Source organism: Helianthus annuus, chromosome 16, assembly GCF_002127325.2.
Source record: "Helianthus annuus cultivar XRQ/B chromosome 16, HanXRQr2.0-SUNRISE, whole genome shotgun sequence".
NCBI classification, from domain to species: Eukaryota; Viridiplantae; Streptophyta; class Magnoliopsida; order Asterales; family Asteraceae; genus Helianthus; species Helianthus annuus.
In genome coordinates, this window is record NC_035448.2 from 40,061,494 (window position 1) to 40,076,715 (window position 15,222).

Sequence of the window (15,222 nt, forward strand, 5' to 3'; positions counted from 1 at the left end):
TCCTCTAACGACTCTAAAAGTGCCCTAATACGACTATCTACCTCTCAGCGCGACTATCTAAGGCACTTCTAGGTTCTAACTTGGTTTACTAGACACAAATGCAATTAGGGAACTGACGTCGACTTCTCTCAAAATCTAAATTAGCTATATACTGCACCACAACCTAATAACTAACTCGAGCCTCTCAGCGACAAGTTAAGCAGAATATTTACTTCTAATTACGTTTTAATTACTGTTTCTAAGGCTATCGGCCGATTTACCCAAAGATCACCCGAACCCGCAAGGATGCAAATAATCAACACAGATCTATTATGTGAAAGACATCCACCAAAATCTATGTGAAACAATAAACAATCCACAATCAAAAGTAAATACGCACACGCACCAAATCAGAAAATCTAGAACACGTTACTTTCAAAGTCAATCCATAATCAATTCAATAAAAACCGTTAAAAGATCCAAACATAAATTAAACCATCATCAAATCTAGGTAGTACCTAAAATTTAGCCAAGAATCATGATGTTCAAAACAAACAAAACAAGTTCAAAACAAGAATTCATCGTAAAGTATCGAAAACGCGAAAATAAGGAACACCGGGAGATAAAACCCGAAAGATCTTCACTCTCACGATCCAAACTTCGACCGATTGGTTCCCGTTAGGCAAAATACTCCAGAATGCTCAAAATCACCTCCGAAATTCGTCCTAGGGTTTCTTGATTCGTATTCAGAGTTGTGTTCAGCTTCTTGGAAAACCCTCATCAAAACCCTAACTTTTCCGGAGATCACTACCCGTCGCGTGACGTCTAGGGGGGTCGCGTGACGCGGCGCCTCCCTTTCTATTTTTTTTATTTTTTAATTCTAATCAGCTTCCAGCTCTTCCCGACGCGCGTACGAATCCCGATTTTCTTCCAAACTGCTCGGTTTTGCTCATTTTTTCAACACTTTAAGCTCCGGGACCTGAAATCAAAGCTTAACGTCAGCAGTATCGCAGTTCTAACCTAAACTAGACTCTAAACGACTGAAAACTGACCGAAATATACACTATAAACATATGTACTTTGCAGTACATCAGGAACACAAAAGTATCAGCAGATGTTTACCAAACAGTTGCTGAGACACCAGTTGTTTCAGCAGAAGTTTCTCAAACATCTGCCATGATCATTTTTACTACACCAACCACAATCCAAGCATCTCCAACGTCACAAAGATTTCCCATACATTCATCTTCACTACCAAAACATTATCCTTCACCAGAAATCATCTCCACACGTAAGAGAAAAACTCATATCGATAGAATCACAAAAATGAACAATGATCCTCTGGTAAAGCCAACTCAATCCAATTGGAAGAAAGCCAAAATAGTGAATTCAGATGAGGTATTGAAGTTTAAAAAAATGAGAGCAGAGCTTGTGGCTGCTGATTATGGTCCAGTTAGATCCATTGCCAGATGGTCTAAACTGAAAATTGTTGAGACCTACAAAAAGCTGGAAGAAGATAGAGCTGAACATTCAAATGTTCTTCAAAAGTCAGTGTATCCTACAACTGCTGCTCTGTCTCCAAAAATCGGTACTCCAAAAAACCTTCTCTCATCATCTGATTTGTCTGAATCAATTGTAAATTTAGTTAGCAGAACACAATCACCAAACTCATCTTCAATAATTCTTTGCCCAAGAAAACCAACTGATCCAAAAATATTAAGTGGAAGTCATGTTCAAAAACCCAAGTATTGACTTTGATCAGATCAGATGGTAGTGTTGAAGAGATTTAAATGGATAGTGCATATAATCTGAATGCATACGATCTCCAAGATTTGTTGGACCTTCAACTTGAGAGGGATGATGAAGAAGACATGTTCTTCCTGGACTTTGAATTACAATTCAAAGGACAAATTAGGGAGATGTTGATAAGAAATAAAAATCAGTAATAAAGAAGGGTTTTCATATCATCTGTTGTATAGGGAGATTGTTGAATCAGCATCTGTTACATTGTTTGCAGTAGTATATTTAATCAGATCACAACATGTAGCGAAGGACATGTTGCTGCGTAACAAATTCTTGAATGAGGTTTGATGTGTGTTGTTTAGGCAGGTGATCATATGTTCTTAGTTAATGTTTGTTAAAGTTAAGTTGTATTTGAATTTTATTAAGTTTGTTAGACATCTTTCATATTTACTTTCTTTTTTGAATAAGAGAATTGAAATAATCATATGTAACTGATGAATTTTATTAAGTTTGTTAGACATCCTTTAGACATCTTTTATTAAGTTTGTTAAATATCTTTTATATTTACTTATAGTTGTTTTTTAGCTATAATAGATAACACGTTTTGCTCCAATATCTATACACATAACTATATGTTCTGTCAATATGTGTTATGCATGGTTTTCTAAGAAACGACCCGTGTTTGCACACGGGTCTTACCAATAGTACTAATAAAAGGGTATACTTAATGACACATGGCATCTTCATCATACTAATAAAAGAGTCTACATAATGCCACATGATTGGTGTATACTAATAGTAGGCTAAAAGTATTTTTTTACTATATGTTTAAAACATCTATTAAATAAATTATTATTTTATATTATAATAAGAGTTAATTGCTCGGATGGTCCCTGTGGTTTCAAGTTTTTTCACGTTTAGTCCCCACCTTTTGAAAATAGCATGTATGCTCCCTATGGTTTGTCATTTTGTTACTCGGATAGTCCCTGAGTAGATGTTAGTTAGTTTGAAAATAGCAGGTATGCTCCCTATGGTTTATCATTTTGTTACCCGGATAGTCCCTGAGTAGATGTTAGTTAGTTTGAAAATAGCAGGTATGCTCCCTATGGTTTATCATTTTATTACCCGGATAGTCCCCAGAGTAAATATTGGGGGACTATCCAAGTAACAAAATGACAAACCATAGGGAGCATACATGCTATTTTCAAAAGGTGAGGACTAAACGTGAAAAAACTTGAAACCACGGGGACCATCCGAGCAATTAACTCTTATAATAATAAAAATGGTAAAGAATAGGTTAATCCGATAATTGAAAACCAGTTTACTTCCATGCTTTAAAAGCACTTTTAATGTTATTAGACTCGTGTAATACACGGGTTTAAGAATAGAATATCTTTATACTAATTTTGATGCAAGTCTATACTCACCGGATGTCCTAAATGGAGTTATATTGATCGAAAAAATAGTTTATGTAATGGAACTCTACTACAGGTCTTATCACTGGGTGATCAGGTTATTGAAGCACTCATATTATCCGGAAGTAATACTAGCACTCGTATGTGTATCCCTAGATTTCGTTTAATACTACCAAACAGAAGGATTACGTTTAAATTGAAAAGAAGACAGTTTCATCTCGCCCTATGTTTTGCCATGACGATAAATAAAAGTACAAGACAATTTATATGTAAAGTTGGTTTGTTTCTAAAAGAATCGGTTTTTACGCATGACCTACTCTTGCGTCATTTATGGTAAAAAAATCACTTATATAAATTTATGAAGACAACATAAAAGTAAATAAGTTATAATTTTATATCCTTAAACCCGTGTAGTACACGGATCTAATAATCTAGTAAAGAAATATATTCCCTTTTCCATTCCATTCCATTTCATTCTCTCAATCATTCAATTACCTCCTACCAAAGTGACTATTTTATTTTAAACCAAACAATTTAACCAAACATTTTGTTTCAATAACTCTATAAAACAAACTAAAAGAAATCAAGTGAACTAAAGGAACATATGTTCAAAACTTAAAAGACAAGGGCTGATTAGTACAACTTAACAATAGTCTAGGGACCTTTCTACCATTAACTCTTCAAAGTTACAGTTGTGTCGTCTCTCTCGCACAAAACAGAGATAATTTAGGGTTTAATCTACTGTGCTAAACCCCAATCATCCGCCATTGCCGTATAACAAACATTAGGTAAGCACAATTCCTTAATCTATATTCTACACCGTCGATTCGATTCGATTCAATTCTGCATGTATAATAAAAGTTCCTAAAATTAGTTATCTATGTTTATCTGTTTCATTCGTGGTTGAACGAATTGTTAATTTTAGGGTTTTCAAATCGTATCTTCGTTTTCCATATTCAGTTACTAAAATATATGCTCACATTTATTGTTTTTGCAATTTATTAACTTATTGATGTATGTTTCATCTGCTAGTAGTAATAGTGTTTGATGAGACGAAAGTCAACACCTTTGACTATTCGTCATGGACTATCAGTCTATGCAGTTAATGCAGTTAATGCGGTAAAATATCGGATATCGGTCAAGGACCGATATTTGAGATATAGGTTATCTCGGTGAGATATCGATGGGATATCGGTAATTTTAATATCATGCAGAGTTTGTGTATATAGAAATTTAAGATTAACAATTCAGATATATCAGTTATATTGGTCAACATCACCGATAATATTGGTACCGGTATTCTGGCCGATCTATGACACTGATATTTTACTTTTTTTTGAATGGCAACGGAAACAGTTTATTAACAAACCAAAACGCAGCAAGAAGCTACGAAGAACAAACACCGATGTTTTACTAGGGGGCTGATATAAACGATATATCACCGATATTAATTGCATAGAGTATCAGTTATTATTGACTTAGCTTGCTACATGCTCATAGTAAGCAGCCTCGGTTTTTATGGTTGCAAATGATGGGCATTGTAATTTGGGTGTAGTGTTTGGAAGTATCCAATTTATGTTTGGAATTGTCGTTAAGGTCCTGTCCTGCGTACAAACACTTACAATTCAAGTTGTATTCCCATGGTGACCTTGAGTCTTTGCCTTTGAAAAGTAGACTACGATACTACTCACATTGAGATCGTATATAGATGTTATTGTTCAGTTTAAAATGGTGTTTGGTAGAGTAACTTTTTATTAAGACGATTCATATTGATTTTCAAAGCTTAAAGTTAATCCTTTTGAGTGCAAAATTAAGTCGATTTTGTCATAATTCATTTTTGTTTGGGTGTGTGACGGACTGATTGATCATTTTGATGAATTTTGTTTATGTTCTAGCTAGCGGGCACTTACATAAAGGAAAAGGAGGCAATACAACAAGAATGGCAACGAATGCAATGTATCTTTCTGTGACTAGTCGGCCTTTGCTTTCGAGTCCGGCTACCATAAAGTCACTACAAGTTAGATCATTTACCGTGAGATGCTCCACTGGTTCTGCCTCCACGGGTGCTGCAGTTTCTGGTAGTCTTTCTATCTGTATAAATTCATGTCAATGTGTGAAGTTATCTTTATTGAAGTTCAAGTTTTGTTTAATGTTTAATTGTTTATGGTTTTGGACATTTGTAATGCATTAAATCTTTGTTCTGCTCGATTTGTGCTCGTTTTCATGCATATAAACATAGGACTACATCTTGGCATGTTTAGTAAAAAGTTCTTTAAGTAATGCATTATGGCATGCCAGTTGTATTTCTAATCCGTTTTGTGCCTCTACATGTGTACATTTTGAATAATTTCCTGTGGTTATGGTATGTAATCCTAAACTCATAACCAGTGGGTGAACAAACTTATACGAATTGTCATAATTTAATGGAAATAAACAAATATGCTTTACATTCAATCTAACATGTAAGTTTAGACGTTTAGTCAGTAAAGTTTTCTACTTGTAGCCACATAACCTTTGACCTCTCGTGCATCAAACATGGTAATATGTAAGCTCCTTGGAAGCTTGCGGATGCTAGACTCGTGCTCGAAGATGGATCTGTTTGGAGAGCCAAATCATTCGGTGCTTCCGGGACTCAAGTTGGTGAAGTTGTATTTAACACTTCATTAACAGGGTGAGACGGAGCTACACTTTTTAACATATTTGAGATCTTGATGATGTATGTGTATGTGTCTGGTTTCTGTATTCGCAGGTATCAAGAAATTCTTACCGACCCCAGCTATGCAGGCCAATTTGTCTTGATGACCAACCCACACATTGGCAATACGGGTGTTAATATAGGTAAAGTAAGATATTAACATGGTATTTTAGTATGACAAAGTTGTTATATTCATCGAAACAAGTATATGTTTGTAGATGATGAAGAATCAATACAATGCTTCCTAGCTGGTTTGATAATTAGAAGCTTGAGTATCAGGTATGCTAGTAATCTTGCTTCATGATTTTGTTTAGTTATTGTCAAGGTCAATCAAGTTTGACTTTTTTTGATGAAATATGTTCTCCAGCACGTCAAACTATAGATGCACGGAGTCACTTTCTGACTATTTGTCAAAACGGAACATCATGGGAATATGTATGTTGTTGTTCTCCGTCTCGTATTATACAACAATCTAGTCCACCTACCTTAGGATTTGTTTTCATGGTTACTCTTGTTTTTTACGGAACAGACGATGTTGACACTCGTGCGATTACCCGTCGGTTACGAGAAGACGGAAGCCTGATTGGTGTCTTGAGCACAGAAGAGTCCAAAACAGATGAACAACTTTTGGAGATGTCCCGCACATGGGATATCGTAGGTAATTAACTAATTACGGTCTTGACCATCCGTATGGGAAATTTCGGTCAGGCACAATGTTGGTAACTTGGTTTTGTTTGACATTTTTTGCAGGTGTGGATCTAATTTCTAGTGTTTCATGCAAGCAACCTTATGAATGGGTTGAAAAAACCGGTTTCGAGTGGGATTTTAACTCTAATCGAAGACATGAGGAGACTTTCCATGTTAGTATTTTTCAATTAGATTTGTTGAGGATAGGGCTGCAAACGAACTGAACGAACACGAACAAGGCCTTGTTTGTGTTTGTTCATTAAGAAAAAAATGTGTTCATGAATGGTTCATAAACACTTACCGAACGAGATTTTCTGTTCCTGTTCTTTCATTAAGGAAATGAACGTGTTCATGAACGGTTCACGGACACAAACGAACAAAAATAAAATCGGTGAAGGTCGCGGAGGCTAGAGGTGGATGGCGGGAGGGTGTTAAAGAATATAAAAAGTGTAGATAAAATAAATAAATGTATAAAAAACTTTAATGTACAACATAAACAAACGAACATGAATGTTCAGAAACACATAACCGAACGTTCACGAACACAATTGAACGAACGAGACATTTGTTCGTGTTCGTTCATTTAACTAATTGAACAAAATTTCTTGTTCATGTTCGTTCATTTATTAAACGAACAAACGTAATCGAATTTCTCACCGAATGGTTCACGAATTGTTCGCTGAACGTTCGGTTCGTTTACAGCCCTAGTTGAGGATTTAATAGAGAATGTATTTTTCTATTATATTTATTGTAGTTTAATTATGTTTTGTTTTTTGAACGAAGGTGGTGGCTTATGATTTTGGTATCAAGCACAATATACTGAGGCGATTGGCATCTTACGGTTGTAAAATAACTGTTGTTCCCTCAACATGGCCTGCAACGGAGACTCTTAAAATGAAACCAGACGGAGTTCTTTTCAGCAACGGGCCAGGTGACCCGTCTGCGGTTCCGTATGCTGTCGAGACCGTGAAGGAGATTATCGGCAAAGTTCCTGTTTTCGGAATTTGCATGGGCCATCAGTTACTCGGTCAAGCATTGGGCGGGAAAACATATAAAATGAAGTTCGGTCATCATGGTGGAAATCATCCTGTTCGCAACGTTAGGAACGGTAGTGTTGAGATTAGTGCACAGGTATTTAATAGGATTAGTTTCATATATACCCTTACAAACTTGAAAATTTTCATATATACCCAATCGAAACTATATATATCATATATGCCCTTACAAAATAGTTAAAATATCAAATATACCCAATTTAGTAAAAACAACTAATAAATAATTATTTTACCATTCTTTTTTTAACTTGAAGTTTTCATATATGCTCATCTTTTACCTTCATATTTTTATATAACACATTTTAAGCTTAAATTTATTTTTACTCAATTTTTTCCCCATAAACAATAGTATTCTTCAGGTATAATATTTAAGCTAGAAATGAGTAAATATAATATTTGAAGTTAACGGTTATATATGAGATTTCAAAAGTTTTAGAAAAATAAGGGTAAAAGGGTCATTTATTAAATTGTTTCTAATGAATTTAGTATATATGATATTTCAACTATTTTGTAACGGCATATATGATATTTATAATTTTGCAAGGGTATATATGATATTTTGCAAGTTTGTAGGGGTATATATGAAATGGCCCCTTAATAGGATTAATATCATATATACTTTATTATGTATCTTGAATTCTCTGAAATAATTGCCTACTCTGATGTAAAACTTATGTTGCAGAATCACAATTATGCGGTTGACCCAGAGTCACTTCCGAGTGGAGTGGAAGTAACACATGTGAATCTCAATGATGGAAGCTGTGCGGGTCTCGCTTTTCCGCAACAAAAACTCATGTCTCTTCAGTACCATCCTGAAGCGTCTCCTGGACCTCATGATTCAGATCTTGGTGCGTCTTCATTCTTTATATTCTTTATAATCCCTATAACTATCAGTCACTCAGGCTATTAGATTTGCTTATAGGTTGCTACTTGCTTAACATTTCTTTTAATTTGCTTTGCTTTGGACATGATTAGATTTTTAAGTTGTAAAAAAATTGGTTGATTAACTAACGTTGAAATTCTTGTTTATGTTAATCATGGTGGGGAACATTCTTGAATTTTGTTCGGTATGTTTTGTTCTTGTAATTACCTAACATACTTCATATCCTCCATGTGCAGTATTTGATCATTTTGTGGAGTTAATGAGACGAGAAAAGCAAAGTTCATGAGTGGTTTGAGGCAAATCTTGATAAATGGCCCTACATGAAAAGAGTTTGTACCGAACAAGGAGTTAGTAGCTACAAGCGTATCCATGGCTAATTATTATAATGTTGTGTTTTGTTTTGTTTTGGAGAGACTTTATGTTTTATCTGGTAAGAACTATTATTACATGCATTCCCTTTTATTATGCATAGTTCACCACCGCCATGCCATGACAGCTTCTGGACCCGGCTGGTCTTAGATTTGCCTTGACCTACCCCGCTCCGGCTAGGATTGATATATATTTTATGCATATTTGGCTACAACCATACTAATGAAAATCACCATGCCGAGTGTTGCTATATAGAAATAACTTGACATAGAAATAACTCAATAGAAGGGGCCTGAGGTTGTAGTTTCAAGACCACCTTCCCAAAGGCAAGTCATATCCGCAATCGGACGTGTGTGTGGATTCAACTAAAATGATATTTTGCCTAAATAGTATAAAAAGTCATCAGAAAATATCACTTGTCCAAGAAAGTTCTAAAAATATAAACGATGATACCATGTGAAAAAAACACATTGCAACACCATGTTGAAAATAAAATTCACAACACCATGTTATAATTTAATTTTGACATATTTTAGGAAAAATATCTCTTTTAGCATAATCCAACCATATGGGGTTATATGACTTAAAGTGAAGAGAGAGAGATTTTGACGGAGAGAAGGGGGAGAAATATAGTGTGTAGCTTTTTTAACTCGTAATTTTCGGTGTGCTTGAATGTTAAATGGTTTCATAAAGTCCTTTTAGAATCAAATATCAGTCTCCTGGCCCTCATTTTTTCATGTTAAGAAAAAGATCATTTGATCTCTAAACACATGCTCAATATTCAACTCGACGTGGATATTATGAGTCAAGCCGAGTTGGTCTATAAAGTTTTAAGCTTGAGCACAAAATGAATGTAGCTTGGCTAAGCCCCGCAACATCTCTAACAGCCACCAACAACCGAGACACTAGTAACTAGTAACACATACTCTTCCCTTCACACTCTTATCAACTACTATGCTTCTCATTTGTACATGCAACCCTATTTAATGTAACAAATATTACTATTTAATAGGGATAGATCACAAAATGATAACTAAGTTTCTATATTGTTTCAAGAAAGCCACTCACAATTTTCTCAAACGATAAATATCCTTGGAGTTTCATTGTTTGAAAAATATCATAAGTTTTAGATTTATTAACTTAAATGAAACAATTATGAAACTTGGTTATTATGTAGCGGCTTTTTTTTTTCGTCACAATTACCTTATACCTCACATAGAAACCAAGTTGCACATATGTATCATTTAGGGCGCTTCATTTGAAAAGATAAATAAATATGCATTTATAGAAAAATTCACAACAAAATTGAAAACTTAGTGGTTTTGTAGTTAAAAAAAAGCGAGTGACTTTATTGAAGAAACTTAGTTACTATCAGGTAAGATATATATTCCTTGTTTAACACAGTGCACAACTTCTCTAGGTATCTACTTTCTTACATATTCTCACCTATGCACAATAGTACTAGCTTTTACTTATATATTTGCATATCTTGTGGTTTTCTCATACATTTAGTTCAAAGTAGTACTTTCTAGTGCATATCTCTCTTTAAATTCCCTTTGCTACTTCACACTTCAACCGATTTCAAGACCTCGCCATTGATGACTTGCGATTTTGGAATTAAGAAATTGGAATGATGCCACAAACGATTTTAAGGTTTAGGAATGATGCATGCCGTAAACAATTTTGGATTTGATGACTTGCGATTGCCTGGTAATTTGGAGTGAAAACGAACAGGTGCAAATAATTGGTTAGTAGACGTGCTTTGGTTAATTGATTTGGACTAGAAGAAAGTGAGCCAATGTGCCTTTCACCCCACATGTATCCACCCCTGAAAGTACGTAATGTAAAATGTACTTTAGTTATTTTGGTTTAGACTTGGGTTTTACATTCACATACAAACACTTCAAGCTTCTACACAATGGTGTTTATTTTTTCTTTAAATTAATTCCAAGTCAGTAATCATGATAACAATACTTCGAAGCATATTTTTTTAACGTCCGTCAAGATATCACTCACTGGGCGGTTGGGAAACCATACCACTAACTGCCACTTGACAGATGTTGCGCCGTCATAAGAGTTGAGACTCTCTCGTGTAACGCAGGGTGAGATGAAAACCAGTGTTGGCTCGGATTCGAACTTGCGACCTCTAAAGCATATAATTACGCTACTTAGTATATGTTTTTTTTATAAAACAAAATATTAATACACACCCTAATATCAATACACTAGTTTTGATTATTATATCATTGTTACAGAAAAACATATTTTTTTTTGACACATTGGATTTAAATAAGAGTTTTTTGAGTAAATTTCAAAGTTCGTCCTTTTTGTATGTCTAAAATATCAAAGTATGTCCTTTGTCTTTAATAACATCAGAAAACATCCTTAATGTTTGCAAATCATTACATGTTACGTCCTTTAGTCCTAATCCAGTTACTTTTCATGGTTAAATTTGACTAAGTCAGCCCCACATAAGGGTATTTTGGTCATTTTATCATAAATAATAAAATAAATAATCATCAAAAACAATAAATACAATCAATACTAACCAATTTCTATTCTGTAATCATCAAAATCAAAACCTGCATATATTCATTCTCCCACTATTCAACAATTCAGTCAACGCCTCTTTCGATTTCACATGAACCCTAACAAATCATGCTGGACCTCAAAGCAAGACTGCTCCATTTTACCCTGTTTGAACACAGAAGTGAAAAAAGTACCTGCCACCGCCACCGCCACCGATCTGCCACCACCCGACCACCGCCACTCGACCACCACCATCACCCTGTTTGAACTCAGAAGTGAAGAAAGTCCATTTTTTCCGGCTACGGATGTTAGTGGGGAACAAAGAGATAACCATTTATATCAGCCGCCACCTAAAATTGGAGCTATCTGTTCGTCTCGTGATGCCGCCCTCAAACATCAAGAAGCCCCAAATTTGAGCCCTCCTGAAGTGTCGGCTAGTGTTCAAGCAGAGCATTCAAGAGCCCACAGAGCTGTCAATCGATCCACCAGGTCTGTTCCAAGCTCTGGTGATGAAGATTTGGACCGAATTAGGGCAGCCAATGTAGCACATGACCATGCGCTTATGTGTGAGGCTGGTTTACCACCTGGTGGCCTTCGATCTGCAAACCCTAAAAAGACTTCGATTAAAATCAAGGGGTTTCGAAACAATCGCAGAACCAAACCTACTGTGAAGTACAGCCCTGCTCTCTCTGATTTGCGGATTAAAGGCTCTGGTGGTGGTTGTGGTCTTGCAATTAGAGAGAGAGATAGAGCTGGTGTGTGTGTGAGAGAGAATAATACGGCGGTGGTGGTCCGTCTGCTGTGGTGTACGGGCGGTGGTGGTCGGTCTGCTGAGGTGTACGGCGGTGGTGGTGGTGGTGGTGGTCTTGCAATGAGAGAGAGAGAAAGCTGGTGTGTGTGTGAGAGAGAGAGGGTGTGGTGGCAGGTGAATGTTGAAGATGATTATGATTATTAATTTTATAGTAAATTACAAAAGACAGGGTAAAATGACCAATATACCCTCATGTGCTTCACATGTGACCTGACTTAACTGGGAAAACAAACAAGGTTTAGGGTAAAGGACATAACTTGATTGGTTTTTCAAACATTAAGGATGTTTTCTGATGTTATTAAAGACAAAGGACATACTTTGATATTTTAGACATACATAAAGGACGAACTTTGAAATTTACTCTTTAAATAATCACAACTCACTGTTATTGGCCAATAATAATCATAACTCATTTAATCACCAATAATAATCCGAACTATTCACTTTTGTTTGTAAAATACTCCCAGTTAAAAAAACACTAACTAGGTTAAAAAATTGCTGATGTGGCTTACCACGTCACCTGCCACATCAGCTGCCACGTCATCAAAATATGCCACGTAGACTGCCACATCAGCTGCCACGTCATCAAAATATGCCACGTAGACTGCCACATCAGCTGCCACGTCATCAAAATATGCCACGTGGCAAGCCACATCAGCAACAATTTAACCTAGTTAGTGTCTTTTTAACAGGGAGTATTTTACAAACAAAAGTGAATAGTTCGGATTATTATTGGTGATTAAATGAGTTGGGATTATTATTGGCCAATAACAGCGAGTTGGGATTATTTAAATCCAATTTGCCTTTTTTTTTTTTTTTTTTTTTTTGTGAAGATCTGAATATTGTGCATAAGCACCATGTAAGTCCCCCCAGTGTTTGGACCACTAAAACTACTGAGTAACATCAATTTTTATATAGTTTTCAATTTGATAAAGCAAAATATATTTACACCCAAAAAGAGAAAGGAATCACCTGAAACTTGCCAGTTCCCGCATTATTATAAACTGTCACAAACTTAACTGCAACCCGGCAACCCCCCTATCCCCCACTCTCTTCTCTCTACACACATACACACAATCAGTCTCTACGTCTTCTTCTTCTTCTTCTTCTTCTTCTCTTCAATGGCGATTACTATACGATCCGCCTTCTTCCTCCTCCTCCTCTCTGCTTTCCTTTCAGGTGATTAATATTTCTGTAACATATTTCACTTTCTACTGTTTAATTCCTCTACATTTTAATTTAATGTAATGCAATGCAACTGTTTGTTTGATTGCTAGTTTACGCTTTCTGATCGTTAATCATACTGTTGCTAATCCTCTTTATCGCTTAAAAACTAATTGTTTATGATTCTCGTAACCTAATTAGGTCTTTTAGCTTCACTTATCCAATTCAAATTTTCATTTCATTAATCAAAATTGTTAGTTTATGATTTTCGTAACCTTACTTATTACGTCTTTTAGCAATGTTTTCAGAACCAGGCCAGACGTCAAACCGGTCTCCTTACTGGTCCGATAGCATCAGTTACCTTATTCATAGATTTGTCCCTAATCATGCATGTAATCAAAATTGTTACTCTATGATTCATGATTTGCAGGATATGAGGTTTTCGCGGCGGTTTTCACGTTACAAAACAGCTGCACCTACACAATCTGGCCGGGAACACTCTCCGGTAACAACGGCATCGTATTAGGAAACGGCGGATTCTCCTTGCCACCTGGCGGATCCGTACAGTTTTCGGCTCCGCCAGGCTGGTCTGGCCGGTTCTGGACACGAACCGGCTGCACATTCGACGAATCCGGCCACGGAAACTGCGTCACCGGTGACTGCGGCAACACTCTAACATGCACCGGCGGCGGAACACCGCCAGTGTCACTAGCGGAATTCACACTCGGTGTCACCAACAGTGATAAGGACTTCTATGACGTCAGCCTCGTCGACGGTTACAACGTCGGCATCGGCATAAAACCGACACGCGACGGTTCCAGCGAGTGCCAGTACGCCGGCTGTGTGGCGGATCTAAATGTGAACTGTCCGGAGCAGTTGAGAGTGGTGGACGGTGGTGGAGTGGTGGTGGCGTGTAAAAGCGCGTGTGAAGCATTTAACACGCCGGAGTTTTGTTGCACCGGTGAACATGCAACGCCGGCGACGTGTGGGCCGACAGAGTTTTCGGCGAGGTTTAAAGCGGCGTGCCCGAGCGCGTATAGTTACGCGTATGATGATGCGTCGAGTACGTTCACGTGTTCCGGGTCGGATTATTTGATTACTTTTTGTCCAACAAGTGGGTTATGAGAGTAGTTCACGATGATATTTCAGTGTTCTTATGGTAATTTAAATTTGAGAGATTTTATTATTATTTTTATTATTATTGAGATTGATGAGTAGTTACTGAGAGTTGGATTGGAGATTGTGTTTTGGTTAGTTAAATCAGTTTTTTGGAAAACAATGGTACCTTCAATTTAGTTTAATTAATAAAATAGTTTATTAGTTTAGTTTGATACTTTTGTTAGTTTATTATTTCATTTTGTCTTGAATTTTGAACGATGTCATTTAGAAACAGAATAATTGCTTAAAAAAGAAATTATCCACCGGCCAGGTATCATTTTTCAATGATAAGTTGATAGATTATACGGTAAATAAACATAGGGGTGTAAACGAGCCGGGCCAGCCCGAGCTTGACCAGGCTCGAGCTCGGCTCGTTAGGTTTTTATGAAGCTCGAGCTCGGCTCGGTTCGAGTCTACTTCTTTGAGCTCGAGCTCGGCTCGCGAGTAAAACCCAGAGTTCGAGCTCGGCTCGACTCGACTCGAACTATTTTGAGAAGAACCTTAAACGAGCTAAAAGCTCGGCTCGAGTTCGGTTCATCAATGTTATCATCATTATTAATATATTATATATAAAAAATTAAAATTTTGTTTGGGCTCGTTTAGGCTCGCGAGCCTAAACAAGCTTTGTATTTCAGGCTCGAGCTCGGGCTCGATAATAACACGAGCTCTATTTTAGGCTCGAGCTCGGGCTCGGGCTTGTTAAGGCTCGACTCGTTCGAGCTTTTAACCAAGCC

General features: G+C 36.6%; 2 protein-coding genes across 2 annotated transcripts; both read left to right on the forward strand.

Moving 5' to 3' along the window:
* Positions 1-3,780: 3,780 nt before the first annotated feature.
* Positions 3,781-8,924, forward strand: LOC110915200 (carbamoyl-phosphate synthase small chain, chloroplastic). Its single transcript, XM_022159860.2, has 11 exons — positions 3,781-3,925; positions 5,033-5,215; positions 5,688-5,808; positions 5,887-5,975; positions 6,051-6,111; positions 6,200-6,267; positions 6,362-6,490; positions 6,583-6,692; positions 7,303-7,650; positions 8,257-8,422; positions 8,694-8,924. The coding sequence occupies exons 2-11, from the start codon at positions 5,077-5,079 to the stop codon at positions 8,741-8,743; spliced, it is 1,281 nt and encodes a 426-aa protein (XP_022015552.1). The 5' UTR covers positions 3,781-3,925; positions 5,033-5,076; the 3' UTR covers positions 8,744-8,924.
* Positions 8,925-13,117: 4,193 nt separating this feature from the next.
* Positions 13,118-14,651, forward strand: LOC110915201 (pathogenesis-related thaumatin-like protein 3.5). The gene is made up of 2 exons (XM_022159861.2): positions 13,118-13,345; positions 13,761-14,651. Exons 1-2 carry the CDS (start codon positions 13,288-13,290, stop codon positions 14,453-14,455), a joined length of 753 nt encoding a protein of 250 aa, XP_022015553.1. The 5' UTR covers positions 13,118-13,287; the 3' UTR covers positions 14,456-14,651.
* The last annotated feature ends 571 nt before the right edge of the window (positions 14,652-15,222 follow it).